Consider the following 19139-nt stretch of genomic DNA (forward strand, 5'->3'; position numbering starts at 1 on the left):
AAAACACTGTTCAGTTACAAGTTTTTTAACCTCAGTGAATAGTGTAAATCTTGAAATTAATCTAAGTTACAAAGGAGAATAAGCAATGCCACTTTTTACATTTCAAACCTTACATAGATGAAGCCACATCCTTGAAGAGCTACAGATATTTCCCTACCCTTAAACTGTGTAAATCCCTTATATTGTGAATATTAAGTACAAGAAAGTACTCAAGAACTACAGAACAATTTTTCAAAGCACGACCAAGAAAAGCAAACCAGAAAGTTTATAGGTTAAGTAATTTTGAAGATCCAAGAACTTAATATTAGGAAGATTCTTGGAAAGAGGATTTTAAGTTTTCCTAATTATAGAAGGTGAATGGACAAAAAAAGGTATCTTTCCTAGGAAAACATTATCTGAGGAAAAAAACATCACACAGCAGACATGGATGGACCTATGTATCCTTGGGTAAGTTGATGGGGTATCACGAAGGGGAGGAATGGGAAGATCAAAAACTATGTAGCAGTTAATTTTCATTTTGAAGTGTAATATTGCCAGGATTTCCCTACAGTAGGGGTCTTTATCACTTGACTTGCACTTGTTTATAGGAAACTTGAACAAGAAGGGTTGGGTATAACTCCAAAAGAGACAAGCAGCTTCCAGCATAGAGGAGGTTGACAGTTGCATCAGAAATCTGATTTCTGCAGTGATTTGTAGACTGACAGCATCTCATAAGTCAAAGCTGAGTTACTGTATAGCAGAAGCGGTGTGTTAAAGGTTTGTTCTGGGAAAGGAATTTGGGGCTTGTAGTACAACATAAGCTATTATACATTTAGCTGAGCATCATTCAAGAATTCTGCTAGTCTGGGGTGCTCATAGAGGATAATATGGTGATCAGGGCAAATGTAGGGCACCATTAGAGCAGCATGCTGGCACAAAAATGATTGAGCTGTAGCTGGGTAAAATCTTCATAGGCAAAAGATGGTGAGTCAGAGTAAACTACTTCAATTTCTGAAAATTATTTATTAAGGGTGTCTTATCACAAGGCACACCCTTAAAAACATCTGGAAAATATCAGAGAGTGGAAAAGCAGGAAAAGATCAAATAATCATAAAATTCAACTGAAAAACAGAAAGGAAGGAGGATTCAGAGAGTTTGCATTCACTGCTGAAACTTAAGTAATGGTATGAGCACCAACAAACAGGAAATATCTTTGCTCAGGTGCTGAACACCTTTCCTACTGAAGCACATGAGCTGAAGATGTGCAGCACATCATATAACTGGATACTCTAAAACTGGACACTGTAACCTGCCTTCCACCAGAAAAATACAGTAATTGCCGTGATTCCTTTTCTTTTATAAGGACAGTTTTTATTTCAGAAATAAAACATGTTTCACTCTTCTAATTACAATAAAGAAGCTGAAAGAAACTTACTTTAGAAAATACTGATATTCACAGGACACAACAACATAAGTTTACTGGTAATGTCAATGCTTTTAGAAAAAACCCCATATACCATATATAATTGGGATAGCAATTTTAAAGCTGTGAATGCATGATCCCTATCAGTTCACAAAATCCAGATTCCTTTTCCAAACAGCACTCTCCTTTCTGGGAAAAAAAAAAAAAAGACAGAGAATACACTGAAATAGACTCTGAGTTGATTAGATAGAAAACATACTATGAAACTAGCGGCATTCATACTGTAGAGAAAGACAGTTAAACTTTCTGTATCTTACAGCATTTGTTCTGGTTCCGAGGACTTACTGTGGGGATGGGGAGCCACCCTTTGGTCATTATTGTAAATGCAAAACCAATATAAGGTACCATGGATGCTGCTGATGATTTCTGCCCTCTGAGGAAGACTCTAGGTAACCTCTTAGAAATTCATTGGTAATACTGACAGATACTCCAAGGATTGTCTCTGCTTTAACACTGTTTACAGTATATATCTTACCTTTCAGGATGATAGGGATGAGTAATCTCTGCTTGTGTAGGGCTTTGAGCACATTATGTGCTAAATGTTGTCATTACACTCTGTGCGTTCCGTTCCCTACCACATTACTGACGCAGATCAATTACCACAAACTGAATGTCTGTAGCATCATTTCTCACTAAAATGAGGATTAAATGAAACAAAATATTTGTAGCTTCGTAGGCTTCTCTTCCGAGACCCCAAAATTGAATAAATGAAGATGTACAACCTGAATTCATATTACTTTACTTTTTCATCATGGTGATTGACAGACACAGATCAGTGTGAAAAGTAGACTAACAAATAGAAAAGACCAACAGATTGCTACCATATGATTTCAGCAAAGCAGGCTGAACATTGATATAGAAAGGCAAAATCCTCAAAGAATGGAAAACACAGATACTAAGCCCAAGAAAGGTCAGCCGACAGGGCAGTAAGGGAAACCTATGGAAACCAGCCAGGGAGATTAAACTTAAGCCCCACACAACTCTTATTTCACATTGAAAACCACAAACCATTCCCGGAAAGGAAGAAACCATTATGTGCTCTCTTAGCCTTGATGTGAGCAACTGTCTTAAACGCTTCTCTATTTTACGAGAAGAAACTAAAGTTCCCAGAGTTTTCCATTTACCACTCCCTCAGGACTTTGGAGGCTGTTCTCTCTGTTGTTCTTTCTTTCGACTTGGGATCATCCTCTTCCATGGTCAGCTTTTGCTGGTCAGTATCAGATGGAATCAGTCCATGAGACAGAGAAAATGAATAGTGGATATGTAAGCACTAGGTAACCCAGACCCAGCAGGAAAGCAGCAGCTTTGAATTTGGATACAGACTTGAGAACACCAAGACTAAGAAACTTAGATGAACTACAGGCAATATTAGGTACTGGGGAAAAAGAAAAAAAAAACCCAAACAAAAAAAAACCTGACTGGAAATAGCTATCCGTTCCAAATAAAGGTAATTAGCAGACACAAAAATGACGTTACTGCCCGTCTTCTATCCTGTCACTTGCCATGAAGCAGTTTTAATAACCAAGTAAACAGTTACACAATGAGAATATACGTACTTCTTCACATGCTCAAGGTGTCTTACAAACACTACACTACTACACCAGAGAAACTGTTTGTGTTCCCACAGGAAGAACATTCCTACTCACATGTTACGTCTGGGGATGAAGATGCAAGAAGGTGGAGTGATCTCTCCAAGCCCACACGGTAAGTTAGAAGCAATACCAGGATGACACAGGAATTTCCAGTCAATCAGACTGTAAGGCCCTTCAGCCTACACTTGTATTGTTGTCATTCAGAAGCAGCTTCTTCGTCCTTAAGTTAAGGACCTTTTTCCACCCACCATCAAAGAAAAGAGAGCACACTGAATCACTGAACAATATCTCCATTGGCTAAAAAGCAGCTTTTAAATTATTTTCTGTTAATGACTCTCAGACAGTTTTCCTTGCTCCAAAATGCAGAAGCTGCCCAACAGTGCCTTATGTGAAATATTAATGTGATAGAAAGAAAATGAGAGAGGCATGGGACAGTCATTACAGTGTTTGGGTTTTTTCTTGAGGTATAGGATCCACCCTCATTACATGCTTTTCTGTAATGAACTTTGTCTAAGAAAATGATATTTATTTCAGCCTGTAGTAATACAGTCCATTTAGATTATCAGAGACTGGTGCTCCCACTAAATTCAACACCAGTTTTGATTTGTGACTGTAGTACTGTTAGACATCAGTATATGAGGAATTTGCACTGTGGATTGACAAAAGGGTCTGATTATTTACAGTCTGAGCCGTCTTTCTCTTCTACATTTGAGCAGGTTCTCCAGATTTTCCACTTGATCACTGAAAGCTAAAACCAATGTGTAGATAAACCCAGTGTGGAAAGGCCTCATGTGATAAAGAGGGATCACACCTAAAAGATTATGTCATAGCTTTTGGAATGATGACTGCACTAAGAAATTAACGGGTTTGAAAGGACTTGATTAGATATACCACACCTGCAAATCTGGGAGTGATGGGTTTTCACAGTCGATTTGCCAGGCAAGAGAATGCCGCAACTCAGATGCGTCTCCCTCCACCGGTATTGACCTGAGTTGACTTAAAGGTGACTGTAAGGTACTGAATCTGGAACTGAAAAGAAATGAAGTAAAGCAGGCAAAATAGCGTGACTGAGATAATTTATCACCAGATACTGTCACACTGCTTATATTTATTCTAAAACATTTCTGAAAGAATAATCTTATGAAAGTCACTTTATTTCTTCATTGCAGAAGAGCCATGGTTTGGCCTGATACTGCTGTCAGAAGAGAACCACTGCTCAGTGCATTGTGTTTTCAAAAGAATAATCACAGGCATAACTCATTAAATTCACACACACAGCTGAATTATAGACACTAGTTTGGGCCTAAGCATAACATACTCTGCCAGGCTGCAAAAATTCCACCCAAAAGGTAAATCTTGGTAATCCAAAATACCTGTCTCCTAAAAGTGTTCAAACCCAAAAGCCCTCATTCTGGACCAAAGCGTTTCCTGGAATTTTCTGTTTGGGTTGCTATGCATGATCAGAAGCACCAAAATTACGCACCTAAGCACTGAATGTGTGAGAGGTAATTGCTAAGGCATTTCAAGTCTGACAGCTCTTTTAGTCTGCACCGACTTCATGCAAATCCATGGAGGAGCAGGGAGTTAAAAGAACCATAAGGGAAACATTACTGCTTCCTCCTCCCCTGTTCGATAGGCACCTATCTTCAAAAGAAGATTCATATTCCCGAACTCCAAGTTAAAGAAAAGAAGACAACTCCACATACTAGGAACCTGTTCAGATGAATTAAATCTCTTGTATTCTTATGTGGAGAAATAGCTGGTGCAGAAACAGCATCCCTGCAATGTGTTTAGCACATGTCTAATCTGGTTACCTCTTCCCTAAAGGCAGCTGCAGTGAAACCTTCCCATGGTGACCAAGACCTTCTCCTTTTCTTGTCGCGAGGACACACATTCCAAACCTGGGCAGGTGCCTTCAGAAAACACTTAGGAACTTGTCAGCTACAAAAAGCCAATCATATTTATAATTGTCTCAAGCAATAGGCAGGAACTGGGAGAAGCTCCCAGAGTATCTATTCTTGAATCCCCACAAAGGAGTACTCATGGTGACCACCTTACCATGCTCTTTGTAGAAACTAACAACTTTGGATGGCAAATTTGAGGTAATCTCTATCAAGATCCTGGTAATACAAGAAAGAGCCAACACTCATGTGCACCTGCTTTGGGTGGTGTTGGCAGGAAGTCATTTACATGAATCAACTCTTCCATAGCAAGCGATGGATGTCCTGCACGACTGTTATTGAACAGGATGTGCCTGGTGCAGAATCACCGTCGCATGTGCTCATGCACATCTTCCTAACATGCAGCTTGTTGCCAACTATAATTTGATCTTTAAGACTCAGTACACCAGAATACAACAATGCAACTAAAACTTAAAACCTTTCTGAAGATGAGTAAAGCTCCCAACTTGAATTTACAGTCTTTTTACCTCTATCTTAATGATAACAATAAATGCTGCCGACTTCCATGAAAGGAGCATTTAGTATCCAACCAGCAACCGTAAGCCTCTAGGCAATTCCTCCCAGTCCCTGGCAAAGCATTTCACTACAAATGATTCAGGGGAAGTTCTTATTTCTTTATAGTACCCCAACTGCTGGCATCTTTGAGAATCTCGCTTATTCTTACCATCTTACCATAAAAGAGAAAAAAATGTGATAGTATAAACAATTTTAAACATTATGCATATGACAGGACACAGTTTGATTAAAAACTGCATTTTAAAAGAAATCATTCTTTTTGTGATTTTCCTTAGACTTATTTACTTTATTGAATTATTTCCACTTTTATCGTGTATACTCCTGGTATACAATACCTGATGAAATTAAAATCCAAACCAGTAAATTTTTTAAACTTAAATCCTAAAACTGTTTCTGGAAGGATTTCTCTTAATATTGGATTTTGCAACTTTGTTAAAGAAGAGAATACGTTATGCAACCACATAATATTCTGAAACCAGTATTATTTAGAGGGAGCAATGTTTCTTCCAAGAATGATCAATGAGCCGAAAAGAAAAACCTGATACTCTTACACTTCTCGCACATCACGCAAATACATAGAACAGATCAGCATGTTTTGTCCAAAGGCTGGAAAGCGTCTCAGTGACTCCCAACTGTCCGTAAATATATTATACTTAAGAAAAACACGGTGCTCCAAGCTTGTAGATAAAGTAATATCCCTACTCAATATATAGACTCCATCATTGTGGAGAGTGCAAGTCAAGTTAAGACCCGATTTTGATGTGTTCTCCTTGAGGTAGAGCCATTCTTTGGTAGCAACGTTGTAAGACTGCACAGTTAACACGTCCTCACTTTGGCTGGATTTTTGGTTTGGTCCAAGTTCATGAATACAACCCCCTACCAGATATATAGTTTCTTCAACAGATAGCATCTGTTGTTTGCGAACATGGACATCACAAAGTTCAAAGTTGGTCCAGGAATCGGAAGTGGGACAGTACTGCAAAATGTTCATATTCCTATCTGAAACAGAGGAGAAATATTTACAAATAAATAAATATATTAGAAGGCACTTATGAAGGAGGATTCTTCCTCCCTCCAAAGTGTATCAGCCATTATTACAGATTGCTAACATATTACAGTGCAAAAGCATAGCAGACCAGGGAAGAAATATTGATTATTGAGAACTGCAAGTCTTTGTCCCTGACAATAAAGTTTGAACATTCTGTTCCTTTGCAGGGGAAAAACTAAGCTGCTTCTGGGATATTACATAATGCAAATGATCTGGGGATGCAGATTTTAGCAGAATAATCCCTACCTTTTTTAACTTATGCTTTTAATTTTGTCTCTGATTGATATGCAAGAACTTCTTATGAAAAGGAAAATGGAGCATATTCTGCTCTCCAACAGTGACCACAGATGAATCAAATTATCATGAACACAGTATGCTTCATTAATGACTGTCAAGTGATGATTTATCATCCAAGCTTAACTTTGATACTTTGCATTTCATTCCATAGATCAAAGTTTCATGGAATAAAATTCATAAAGCTAGCTACATTCCAGCAAATGGCATGGATGACCTAAGGGCATATGTTCAGTACCTCGTAAAAAGAGAAACACACATTGTCAAAATCATCTTAAGAACCAGGAACTCCATCCTCCAGCACCAGGCAGAGGCACAGAAAAGAGCCGAAGCGTATCTACACTTCAGTCACAATTCAGTGGATGCATGTGTTTGCAATGCTGTTATTCTATGAAACTGTTACAATACCACCCTGATTTATGGTGCAGTGGAGAGCCTGGCTGTGTCCAAGGCTTCACTAAATTAACACAGAATGCACAGGACTCACTAGCTAGTAAACTCAGTTGCAATCTCTGGAGACCTGAGCTTAAATTCAAACTCAAGTGACAAGCAGCAACAGGTTTGCAGACTCTAGCCTAGTCTTTTAATGAAATCTGCTCCATATTACAAGCCTATCCTGCATGATGACCTCCAGATGAGCTCCCAAGTGGAGCAGGAGACGGTGACATACTGACAAGTTATGTAAGAGCACAAGTATAAATAGCCATAAATATAACCGGATTGTCATGAATGAAGTGCATTAGCAACATGATTAGGGAGGTGCTGCTATAGCATTTGCTTGCACTCTAATGACTTTCAGTCATTGCTTATTACAGTACATTGTCTTCCTGAACACTTAATCCACATGAAATAAAGGGAAAAAGAGGAAGAATATGGCAATGCTTTATGAAATTGCTGATCAAAGCTCTGCATATAAATTATCTTTGTCTACAAACAATGTATCTTTCTCTCACTCATTAGTGGGGAAAAAATCCCAACATTTCTAGTAATTAAGTTTCTACATCTACCTATAGCAGTAATCTTCCCAGGTAAAAAGTGCTATGGTTTGAGAGCGAGCATATGAAATGAAAGTCTATTGTGATATGGTCTTCATTTGCTCAGTTCAGAGCCTAGGTCTTTTATATTCACGCAAACAAAAAAAAACCCAATACAAAACATGAACATTACACCTCCTGATACAGAGTGCCTATTAAGAGCTAGGTTCACAAGTCAGAGCTGAGAACTGGAAGGAAGCTCTTTATTCAAGAAGTGTCATTATAATTTATAATGGGAAATTCCAGTTCCTACTATCTTTTGGAAAGTGTAGTCTCAGGAGAAGGCTCTACACAGACAAAAAAAAATTCACAAAACCTACAAAAACTACACCAAAATTACAGTCTCACTGAGGCATATGCAGAAATACTGAAAAAAAAATATTAATTGCTGCATGTGTTTTATTTAGTGAAAGCAGTGAAACACCAAATTAACTTCAGCACCTCTCAGATAGTTATGCCTTAACTCCCTCCAACATCTGCACAACTTGGAAGGTAAATCACCCGTGTAATTGCAGCAATTCTGCTTTCTAAGTCCAATAGCTGTCCTAAGCCAAGGTGTCACAGAAAAACTGATTCTAGACCCTCACTGAGGAAAGGGTCCTTATTTATAACAAGCACAGGCATTTGTTGTTCTGAACAGTCTTGGATTTAAACATAAGCCTAAATGTGCTAGTTATCCACTGCTCACAACTTTATACTGTTTTACTATCCCGTTTCAATTAAAAAATGGCCTTTAGGAACAGACCTAAGAAAAGATTGAGGCCTGATGGTCAGTGGCAATCCCCTGAGGTGTGGAAGAAGCCAGAGGTAACTCACTGACTCTTCTTCTTCAGTTGAAACCACAGGTAGTAAGTACTGAATAAGGAGCTTGACACAGAGCAGCAATCCTGACTACATATGCTTTCTTAATGAATTTTAAGGGAATAGGATCTGCATCAGCAACATGCTGATCTTCCTATCCATGACACCAGGAGCAGACAGCCTGAAGAAAGAACAGCACAAGCACCAGAAAAGGAACTTGCAAAGTGCAGAGGCTGTAGAAGAAAAGCTGGCACTCCCGTAATCTAGTAGCACTATTAACCAAATCAGAGCTTTTTCTTCTTAACACTTCTTTCTCTTCCTCTAGATAAAAATGACAAAAATCCTAACTCTGGTCTTCCCATTACTTCCCATTACTGTCTGTTTCAGCCCCTTCTCCTTGTTCTCTGCTTTCTTGTCTCAAAGGGTGTTTCCTTTTGGGTCTGTCTTTTCAGCACAGCAAGTGGTGTGTGCCAGACATCCTTCAGTCCGACCGCTGGACATCAGGGAGCGCAATGCATCCCAACAGATCCGTTAGTGGAGACAACCAGATGGCTGGGACTACAGAGCACACCACAGCATGGCCCTCCATGTGGACACAAGCAGTCCAATATCTTTTGTTTTCCTCAGTGAAGCCACCAGGTTCTGGGTCAGAATGGACCAGACAAAATGCTTTTGAAGTTTATCATTACCACAAGGACCATGAGGGGTGCGTGTCTTTTATAAACCTTATAATGGTTCAGAGCCAAAATCTGCTCAGGCACTAGAAGGGACAGTTTGTTATAATGTCAGTTTGGCTTTGATTGCAGCACTCTCTGTAAAAGCTTATATCTCTTCTAATTTTATTCTACGTTTGGAAAAATGTTTAAAACTACTGTGGTCAAATGAAGTCAGCAAAGGCCTAGAGATAGGAGTTTAAATTTAGCAAATCCTGGTAAATACTAAACATTTGGCATGAAAAAAAAATTACTTCTAGATCTCTGAGAAAATGGTATTACTCCCAAAGAATGGCACTATGTGCTTAAGGAATAAACAAATGGGAGCTCTTTTTAAGTGGCTTGCTTTTCCACTGGATAAAGAAAAAGAAATTGTCAGCTGAGAATTCAGCTTCAAATCCTTCCCTCTGTACAGTATCCTCAGAAAACAGGGTACAGAAAGGAAGCAAGTAAAAAATCTTGGGTCTTGCTTAAGCTTTTGATTAATTATTCAATTAAGTTATTTCAGCAATGAAAATCTTGCCTATAGCTTGAATTTGCCTGTGAAACACTGAAATGCTATAGTGAAAGGATCATGACATCTATTCGTACATGAGAAATACTAATACAGGCAGATATTTTCTTCATATTTTTCCTTCTGATTATCTAAAACAGGTATTTAAAAATTAAACAAAGTGTATCTGTTGGACCCCTCTTTCTACTGTATGATCAAAATCTAAAAAAAGGGAGGGCTAAGCTGGGTGCTGAATTACTCATCAGTCTGTTACCTCAGAATAACAGAGCCCCAGGTCCATATAGGTGCACCCCCACCAAAAAACAACAAAAAAAGAGAAATAAATCTGATTCCTTTATGACAGAGCTAATTTCTTTTTTTCATTTGCCAATTATTTTCTACCAGTGATTTTTTTCTACATGTTTTAGTAAGTATTATGCAGCTTTCTACACCAGTTCAAAAGATTTCCTGAAAAAGAAAAGAAAAGTATCTGGGCCTTAGAAGCAATCAGGTTAAAAAAAAGTAAAAGCAAGCTGTCTACCTCGTGTAGTGTATCCTCCGATAACATAGATCTTGCCCTTGCACTCACAAGCTGAGAATTCTGCAAGAGGGCTTGGCATGGATGCTACGAAATTCCACCAGTCGTTTTCTGGGTTGTAGCACTCCACGTTGGAAAGGGATTGACCACCGATGGCATAGAGCTTTCCATTTACAGCCAAAAGCTTAAAATTGGACCTGAAAGAAAAGATTGCAACATTGAAATAGGTTAGAGAGATGTACAGAAATATATAGGTGAGAAAGTTCTTCCTATCCAGGCTCCAACATATCTATCATCACTTACAACTTGTACCATCACTTCATATATTACAGCATCTAAACCCTTCTGTGCAAGGCCAAAATTCTGTAATTACACTGTAATTACTTAGGACAGCAACCAGTGATATTCTGGATGTTAACGGTGTTGACGCTGAGACTGAAGAATATCTTATTTTGGATTTCAATCTGTCACAGTTTGAGCTCTAAATGTTTAGTTAACTTATGTGTTCAGTAGACATCTCATTTTTACTAGGCTTTTAGCAAAGCACATTTAGTAGAGAAAAACATATATACACACTGTCAAGGACATTTTAGTTAAAATTGCAGAAATTTCAAACAAGACTTGATGAATGCCTAAGAATGTGTACTCATCTTGGTCTGTAATATAGAATCTCTTTAATAAGCCTAGTAAACAGAAATTTAAAGCGATACACATTGAATCACGTTCTGCAAAAGAAGGAAGAGAGAATCTCCTGTACCTTATTCAGCATTAAATAACTAAATACATCCTCTACCCCACTGAAGATGTATCTGTAAATTAATGTTCCACCCATAGTCGAACAAAATACAATGCACTCCACAGGCAGTGCCCTGTTCTTTTGTTTCCTATTTTGTGCAATTGTGCTGTTATATTTTACACGTGGCAAAGGGCAACTTTCTAATTACTGAAGCACAAGAAGCCTTACAGCTTACAGTTTTAAGATAATATAGGCAGAAACAAATGGTCTATGGATGTGAAAGGTGCAAGTCTGTAGGAAGAAACTGGAGGGCTTGAAGTTAGAGGGCTTGCATGCTCAGCTATGCCTTCCAGCTATGGAAGCTGGTCTAATCAAAGATGAGCTCTTCCTCTCTTCAGAAACATTCTCATTGCCTAGAAAGATTGTTCCTTGCCTACTGCTGAGCCAAACTGAGATTTTACCATCCAACGTCCCAATTAACTAAATGCACAAAAGTCGCAGGAGTGCACTAGCTCAGCGTAAAGCCAAATAGGGAACTACGTTATGTCTGTAAAACTAAAGTGGTGCTTTAGACTTGCATTGGCCTGCTGAGCAGTAAAGTGAGTTTCACTCTGCAGGAATCCAAGATTCAAAACTTACCGCTAAGTAGTTTTGCAGGATTTTGTCTGGACAAAATGAACTCTGCTTAGCAGCAGACTGCCCTTCAATTTCTTTTTATTAAATATATTTGGAAAAAGAATTTGTTTCCAGATGGAGTCATTTTTTTCTTGTCATCCTGATATAGCTTTGGAAACTAAAATGCTCCTTTGAAGGAATTAATTGCTTTTTATTCTTTTTTTTTTTTTCTGACATTTACAATTAGGTCACTCTGTTCATCTCCTCTCTACAGCAATTATGTTTTCCATCTTAGAGAATCCAGAATAATATGGCAATCAATAGCAGGTATGAAATGAAGATAACTACTTGTAAAGCATTATGATTTTCAAAGCAACGTACCTGCTCTAAAAGTTGTGGTGTTAAAAAAACCAAATCCACAAATTAACAGAGGAACAAAACCACAAAATGTAAATGCTTTTTCCAAGTGATTCTTTAAAATCTAAAGTATGCTAGAAAGTCTCTAACTCTGTGCCTATGATGGCACAGGATTTTTTGCTTATAAAATGAGTTCACACGCACACAGGTAGCATTTCCCTATTCTAAGATCTTCTAGCCACTTTATAAACACATTAAAAGCTCTGCCACAGAGGACATGAATAAACTAAACAAGTGTGTACAGTCAGAACATTAAAAAATTCAGGTTTCCTAATTCACACATGCTTCTCTAGTTACCCTCTAATTGTAGTCTCTTACTATTTTATCTGAATGGAGGTAATTTATAGTTTTTGCTTGATGGCCTTTGTATCACTGAGTTGCTTCTTGCAGCACAGGGAAAACTATCCCGTGAAAGATGTAAGGCACAACTTTCAACTTCAGTTATTCTAGAAGGAGACCACGTACATTTGTGTCAGTCATTTAACCACTTCCAACACTTGTTAAAATGGATGACATATAGTGGAAATATCTCAGATTTATGGAACACATTAATTATAAGGTTCATTTTAATCAAAAGTAGCATCCCTCAGCAGACTTTATATGAAAGTTTGGACAATGGCTCAACATGTTATGAAAAACCTCTGTCGTTCACCTTTCCATGCCAATAACAGCAGGTGTTTTTATGGAGAGTGAACATTAGGAAATATTTAGTGTATTTTTATACTTTTTTAATGTGTTGGAGCAGCTGGAATCAAGGAAAGCAAACATTGAGCAACCAGCCAGCTCTCCACAACTAACAACTGTTCCATGGACTACAGCTTGGAAACAACAGAGCTGAACAGTCTGTTAGATTCAACTGCGACGTAACTCCACTCACTTTGGTGAGTTATCTAAACTCGGGGGATCACAAGTACTTTCCAAATGCCAGGCCTAGTGCATACCCTTCTTGTTGGGACAACATGGGGTATGAGCTGTCTTCTGATGCCCCTCATTTGCCCTGAAAGGAAGCCCAGGAACACAAGCAAGAGTGAGCTGTGGGGTTTTACCACAGTACAAAGTACAACATAAAGACAAGTGCAAAGTACTCTATGAGGGAAGAAAAATTAATGCACAAATGCATAGGATCTGGGGATGAGAGTGCATAGCTTTCTGAATACAAGACAGCATTCAACAACTTGCAAAAAAACCCTACATTGTTATGGATTGCATTAACAGCCACAGATGTATCTGTAGGAGACCACTATGAATGCTTGCTGTCCTCTTTATAGCCACTTTCTTCTTGTTTACTGACAGATAGCATTCATTTAGTAAACAACAAGAAAATGTTAGCATAGATATTACCAAGGACTTCCTGATCAGAGGGGTAGGTAAACATGGGAGCGAGATACCTCACCTCGGAGGAAGGAGATTGGAATCTACATTGCTAGAGGGTTTCAAGAACAAGTTAGACATGTATTTGCAAAGTAAGCTTCGTCCTGCTGTAGAGCAGGAGGGTTGAACTAACCAACCTGTGGTTCCTTCCTCCCAAATGATCAACTATAACCTTAAAATTTCCCACAAATCAGATGACTTCCTTATTCTAGAGTTAAAGCATTTATAACAGAGATGAAGAATCATGAAGGCACAGTTATGAAGGCAATTCCAAAGCATTTGACACTTTTCGCATGGACCACATTTCTTTTTTTCCCCATTTCTTATATGAGTCTGCAGACCACACTGCATCCAACCTTTAGCGTTGGAAGTGAGTGATATATTTGCGATAAATGTAACATGAATATTTCTAAGTTAGAAATATTTGAAAAGTCTATTTTCCCCCAACGCAGAGGAATTTTGAGTGAAAAAAAAGGTTAGAAATGTGGAAAGAAAAGGTCTCATAAACCACTACCATTCCCCAGGAGAACCCTCTCCTATATTCCTTTAAGAGTCCTCAGAGTGGCAGCAGTTCAGGCACAGATTGCTCACAAAAACCATGTTCCACATGCATGTGTATAATCCCAGCCAGGGGCTTACAAGGGTCTTCCAAGCCTGGAAGATTTACCTGCCATGAGTGTTCTGAAGGAAAATAAAAGTGGAATATACAGCTGTAACTGGCACACACAATAGAAATCCTATGAGTATATTATTTTAAAACAGTAAATTTCAACTGACAGCATCAATTTAAAGAAAAGTATGGAAAGGTATTGAAGGGCACTACTTGAACAGTCCCCAAAGTGCCTTGTTACCTTCCTGTCCCCAAAGACCACAAGTGGTCTTGGGCAACATTTATGTGAAGTTTCTTCCACAAAAAAAGCCCTGGTAGCTCCTCTGAAGACACTGTTCCAAGTACAACAATACCTCTAGAATTAAAGATCTAGAAACCGTGATCTGTTATGGACTATTTGTGACCAGATTTAGCCCTCAGATGATGAGAAATTCCAGGCTTACTCACAGGCTTCCTACATGAGCCTGAGCATATTATTTTATCTCCCTTGTGTATGCATAAATAGGGGATAACACTTTCTCAGGCTTATGTGGGCATCACAAGACTACTACATAGGAACTACCAACTATGAACAAATTTGAAACTACAGTAATAAGACCTCTACATCTAGAAAGAAAGCTAGCAGCTATAACCTAAAGCAGAATGACTGCTAAGTATTCAGTATACATCTGGCAACTTTTATCTTCTACTTAGAAGTAAGTTAGGACTATTTGATCTATGGATTGTAGAGAATCCCAGCATCCTGGGATTCTATATTATAATAATGGAAATAATTAAAGATAAAACTATCATAGAATTTACAAGGTTTGTTGAGGGGAGAAAACTTCTTATATTAACAGCAAATCAGCACAATTATTTCCATAACTCCTCAGCCTTCTCGAGGCTAAGATATGCATCCATTCATATAGACCAGATCCAGATACTTTTAAAATGTCATCTAAAGTCAAACCGACTTCAACGGGAACTAGAATCCTCCCTCAAAGTATGTAAAAAATTCATTCATGCGGTATAATTATATCGGCTGACATAAATTCATTTAGCAGACAGTCACATGACTGTAATTCCTAAGCAGCATGCTAGGCAACTGCCCTGCTTATTTTAATACAGCATAACAAACTAAAAATACAACACCGAGCAAAGTGCAGTTCGAATTGCAGCCTATCTGTGTGGCAGACAGGCATCACTGCTGTTCCTGTTGAATGCAAACTCACTGAGATACTAAAAATTTCCCTGCTCTTGGCTCCTATGGCATAGGCCATCCCTCCCTGTGTTCTGGACACTAAATGTCAAGCTGGTCATCAAAGAGCTGAAATGTTATGTCAGATAGAAAAAATAATAATTACTAACTTCACAGTCGAGACTCCATGAAGATCAAAGCATGTTTTGTGAAGGGGTCAGCAGAGTTTCCATTAAAAAAAAAAAACCAAACAAAAAACCAAAAAACCAGAAGACACTTCCCCTGCTTATCATTCAGAGAGCAACATACTTACTCACTTGCAAGTCTAGAGGCAGACGTAATTTTGGGTTCTTTTCGACCTGAAATAACTACCATGAAATGTAAGAATAGAGACTATTCCAAAAATATCCATTCACGTACTACTTTTCTGCCAATGTGAAATTCTATGCTAAGGAATACCTTGCTGTCACCTGTGGTGGGCTTCAAGAGTAAGTTGGTATGGCAGTGCAGTTGAAAATAGTAATACAAGGAGAAAATATCCATGTGTTTATTTCAGATATAATGATGATATACCTGAGAAAAAAGGGAAAGTGTGGAGGGGAAAAAAGCTGATCTAGAGTTTCAACAGTCAGGTCATAAGGTGAAAAAAGGGCTTTGAAAAAACATTTTTTTATAAATCCCTCATTCACCATGCTGCAGAATCATCGCACATAATAACATCTCTCTTGCTATACACATCACACAAACCAATGCCAAACCCTCGTAACTTGATCAACGTGGGATTCCTATGTTTAAGTTAATTTCCATAGGAGACGCTGCGTGGGCTGACCCCATCATCTTTTCCTGCCAAGGCTCCTGTGCTCTCAATCATGCTCACATAGGCAAGACTGCCGAAGCGAGGCCGGCTAAAACGCCTCAGTTCCCGCAGGCGCCTTGGTGAAGACTGCGTAGAGGCTTAGACTCTAAGAAATATGTCTGCAAGTATAGGTGTTTGCAGTGTTTAAAAGATAAACACTCATTTTACAGATCAAATTTTTCACAACACCTATTCAAGAAGCCAGAAATGCTGAAAAGTATTACTTCTGATCAATTCCGATGACCGATTATGGAGGCAATCATGTCAGTGAAATTCTCACAACACAGGAAGTGAAAGAAAAAAAAAGTGAAACGGGAAAGAACTAATTTTAAGTCAAGCCCATGTTTTGAGGGGTTTTAGTTGGCAAGAGCTAAATGGAGACTGGAATAGAGACTGTAGTTTTACTACGCAGATGCAAAGCATTTATGCCAATGGTTGGGGTCCCTGGGTGCTCCTTGAATTTACTGGAAGGAGAAGAGAATTTCCATTCTACAGTGAATTTTGACCTCCTTACTGGTTACAAAGAAGATAAAATTTGAACGCTTTTTCTAAAATGGAAACAATGAGGAAGCTCACTTCAGATAACAGAAACATTTTGTTTCAATAAGTAAAAGTTTTTGTCTTGATAACTCTGCAGCATGATGAAGGTAGAGCAGCCACAACCTTGGCCAAGGAGATGGCCTCTCTTCTTGGGTCTCCCTCAAGGCTAGCTCCCTATTATTCTTCCAAATGTGAATTATACAAGTGTTTCTGAATACCAATTTAAACATAAATGTCAAACAAAAAATTCAAAAGGATACTGGGAAAAGCAAAATTGTCAAAATGCTCAATGCCTCCCAGATCAAAACGTTCTCATGAAGTGAGAAATTTCTCACAATCTTCCTGACACTTCTCTGGTGAACATTTCGCTGAAATGCAGGCCTACCAAACACTCAGATTTTTATGAAAGTACAAAACAATGAAAAACTGCTCCAACTAAAATTTTTCAGCCATCTCTAGCTCTGATAGACAAATTCTTGTCACATACATTATTAGAGTTAAGATAATCCCACAAAGAAAGAGAAGAATTTTATCTCTTTTTTTGTTTTGTTTTTAAATCTTTGTTATTTTAGGGAGGATTTCTATTACAGCTCCTTGTATACTGCAATTTAAATGAAAAGTGGGAGCCCACCACAATTTCACAACGAGGTGAATGATCACACATGCTGCTATAGCATGGAGCTATAGCACAGTCCTCCTCTGCTGACTCCTAGCTCATGTTCTCCCACAACTGGGGCCTTAACCACCAGCATTTATGCAACAAAGCCTCATCCTCCTCACCCTTCCCTTGCCACAGCAGCTCCCCGGGCCAGACGGAGGGGGCCCCTCAGCATGAGAGAGGCAGCAGCATTGTGCTGCAGTGGAATGACTGTTGCCAGTAAAGACAAGGCTTGCCAGGCCTAACCGGTGGCACACTGCCAAGCCATCACCAAGCGCTGTGGTCCTTCCCACCACATGATGCCAGAGACACGAGTGATTCCAAGCAGAGAGACAGGTCTGAATCACTTCTCGTAACACTGAGTCCAGTCAACACCACGTGACTCAACAGGGTCTATTTTGACAATATACATGGATACACATGTATTTCAGGGAGCAGGGGTTACCTCTTCTGGTTCATTGAGGCCAGCTGACTCCATTCATTTAGGCAAGGGTTGTAACAATGGGCAGCTGAAATCTCCTGGCTGGTGATCCTGTAGCCCCCAACGATGAACAGGTAGTTGTCCAGCATCGCTGACCCATAGCCTCGAACGTTCACCAGATCAGGGGGGAGGTTGTTGGCCAGGGGCAGCCACCTCTGCGCTTCCTCATCATACCTCAGCATAGACCAGGGGGCTTCCACCTGAGGGTGACAGCCCGGAGGCAGACCCAGGGAGGAGGCACCCATGAAGTCCCCAATGGCCACGAGGGTGGCGGTGCCCCTCATCCGCCTCTCCTTCAAGTGCTGCTGGAGAGCATGGGGCAGGAGGAGATGTGGCTGGGCATCGGGCCTCCGCAGCACCTGATGGTAATGGGCAGCCATGAAGTCTAGACAGGCATCGTGCAAGTCCTGGAGACCGTAGACCTGAGCCAGGCGGTGCAGCTCGAAGCAGTTGCCCAGCCTCACCTGGGAGAGGAGCAGGCGGAGCAAGGGGGTGACCTGCAGGTAGGAAGCGGCCTCCACCAGCTCCTCCAGCAAAGGGGGCTCCTCATCGCCCCCCTCCTCCTGCTCCAGCCTGGCCAGGCAGGAGGTGTTGATGAAGTCCAGCACCAGCTCCAGCCCCAGAGCGCTCAGCCCCCCGCGCAGCAGCTGCTCCTCCTGGCCCTGCCCTGCTTCCCGCATGCCCGAGCGGTACAGGGCTCGGAAATAGTCACTCTGCTCGATCAGCTTCCTCTTGCACACCGGGTAGCACTTGTCCCCCAGCCGGATCTGCACCACCTCCTCCCCCGCACCGGCCCCATCCCCTTCTTCCCCTTCCCCCTCCTCCTCCTCCTGCTGCCGCCGCTCCGCCAGGGACATCGCTCACCCCCTCCCCTGGCTGTGCTTCAGCCCGGCCGCTGCCGGCTGCGGGCGGGCTCCTCCTCCTCCTCCTCCTCCTCCTCCGCCCCGGCGGCGCTACCGGGGTGGGAGGGGCGGAGCGGGGCCGGATCGGGTCGGGCCGCGCCGGGCCGGGCCGGGCCGGGCCGGGCCCCGCCGGGGGAGGCGGGAGGGAGGCGGGCCCCGCCGGCCACCGCCGCTCCTCCGTCCCTGCAAGGGGAAAAAAAAAAACCAGAGAGGAGAGGAAAAAAGCCCTAAAAAGGCAATGTTGAGCGCTGAGGCGGCGGCCGGGCCTCTCCGCGCTGCCCGGCTGCCCGCCGGGGCCACCAGCGCCCATCGGGAACCCGGCCA

At 40.6% G+C, this 19139-nt stretch overlaps 1 protein-coding gene across 1 annotated transcript; it reads right to left on the bottom strand.

The window, feature by feature from the left end:
- Positions 1 to 4142: 4142 nt before the first annotated feature.
- On the bottom strand, positions 4143 to 19139 carry KLHL42 (kelch like family member 42). The gene is made up of 3 exons (XM_075111857.1): positions 17878 to 19139; positions 10456 to 10649; positions 4143 to 6530 (listed from the first exon to the last, which is right to left on the bottom strand). Exons 1-3 carry the CDS (start codon positions 18768 to 18770, stop codon positions 6079 to 6081), a joined length of 1539 nt encoding a protein of 512 aa, XP_074967958.1. The 5' UTR covers positions 18771 to 19139; the 3' UTR covers positions 4143 to 6078.

Source organism: Phalacrocorax aristotelis, chromosome 1 (genome assembly GCF_949628215.1).
Source record: "Phalacrocorax aristotelis chromosome 1, bGulAri2.1, whole genome shotgun sequence".
In the NCBI taxonomy this organism is placed as follows: Eukaryota; Metazoa; Chordata; class Aves; order Suliformes; family Phalacrocoracidae; genus Phalacrocorax; species Phalacrocorax aristotelis.

What these genes read in the sequence shown, in the direction of transcription:
- KLHL42 (XM_075111857.1), bottom strand. Translation starts at nt 18,770, where the DNA reads ATGTCCCTGGCGGAGCGGCGGCAGCAGGAGGAGGAGGAGGGGGAAGGG. An exon ending in GCCTCAATGAACCAGAAGAG is followed by an intron (nt 10,650 to 17,877) that starts GTAACCCCTGCT and finishes CTTTTCTTTCAG; the next exon opens with GTCCAATTTTAAGCTTTTGG. An exon ending in CGGAGGATACACTACACGAG is followed by an intron (nt 6,531 to 10,455) that starts GTAGACAGCTTG and finishes CCTCTGTTTCAG; the next exon opens with ATAGGAATATGAACATTTTG.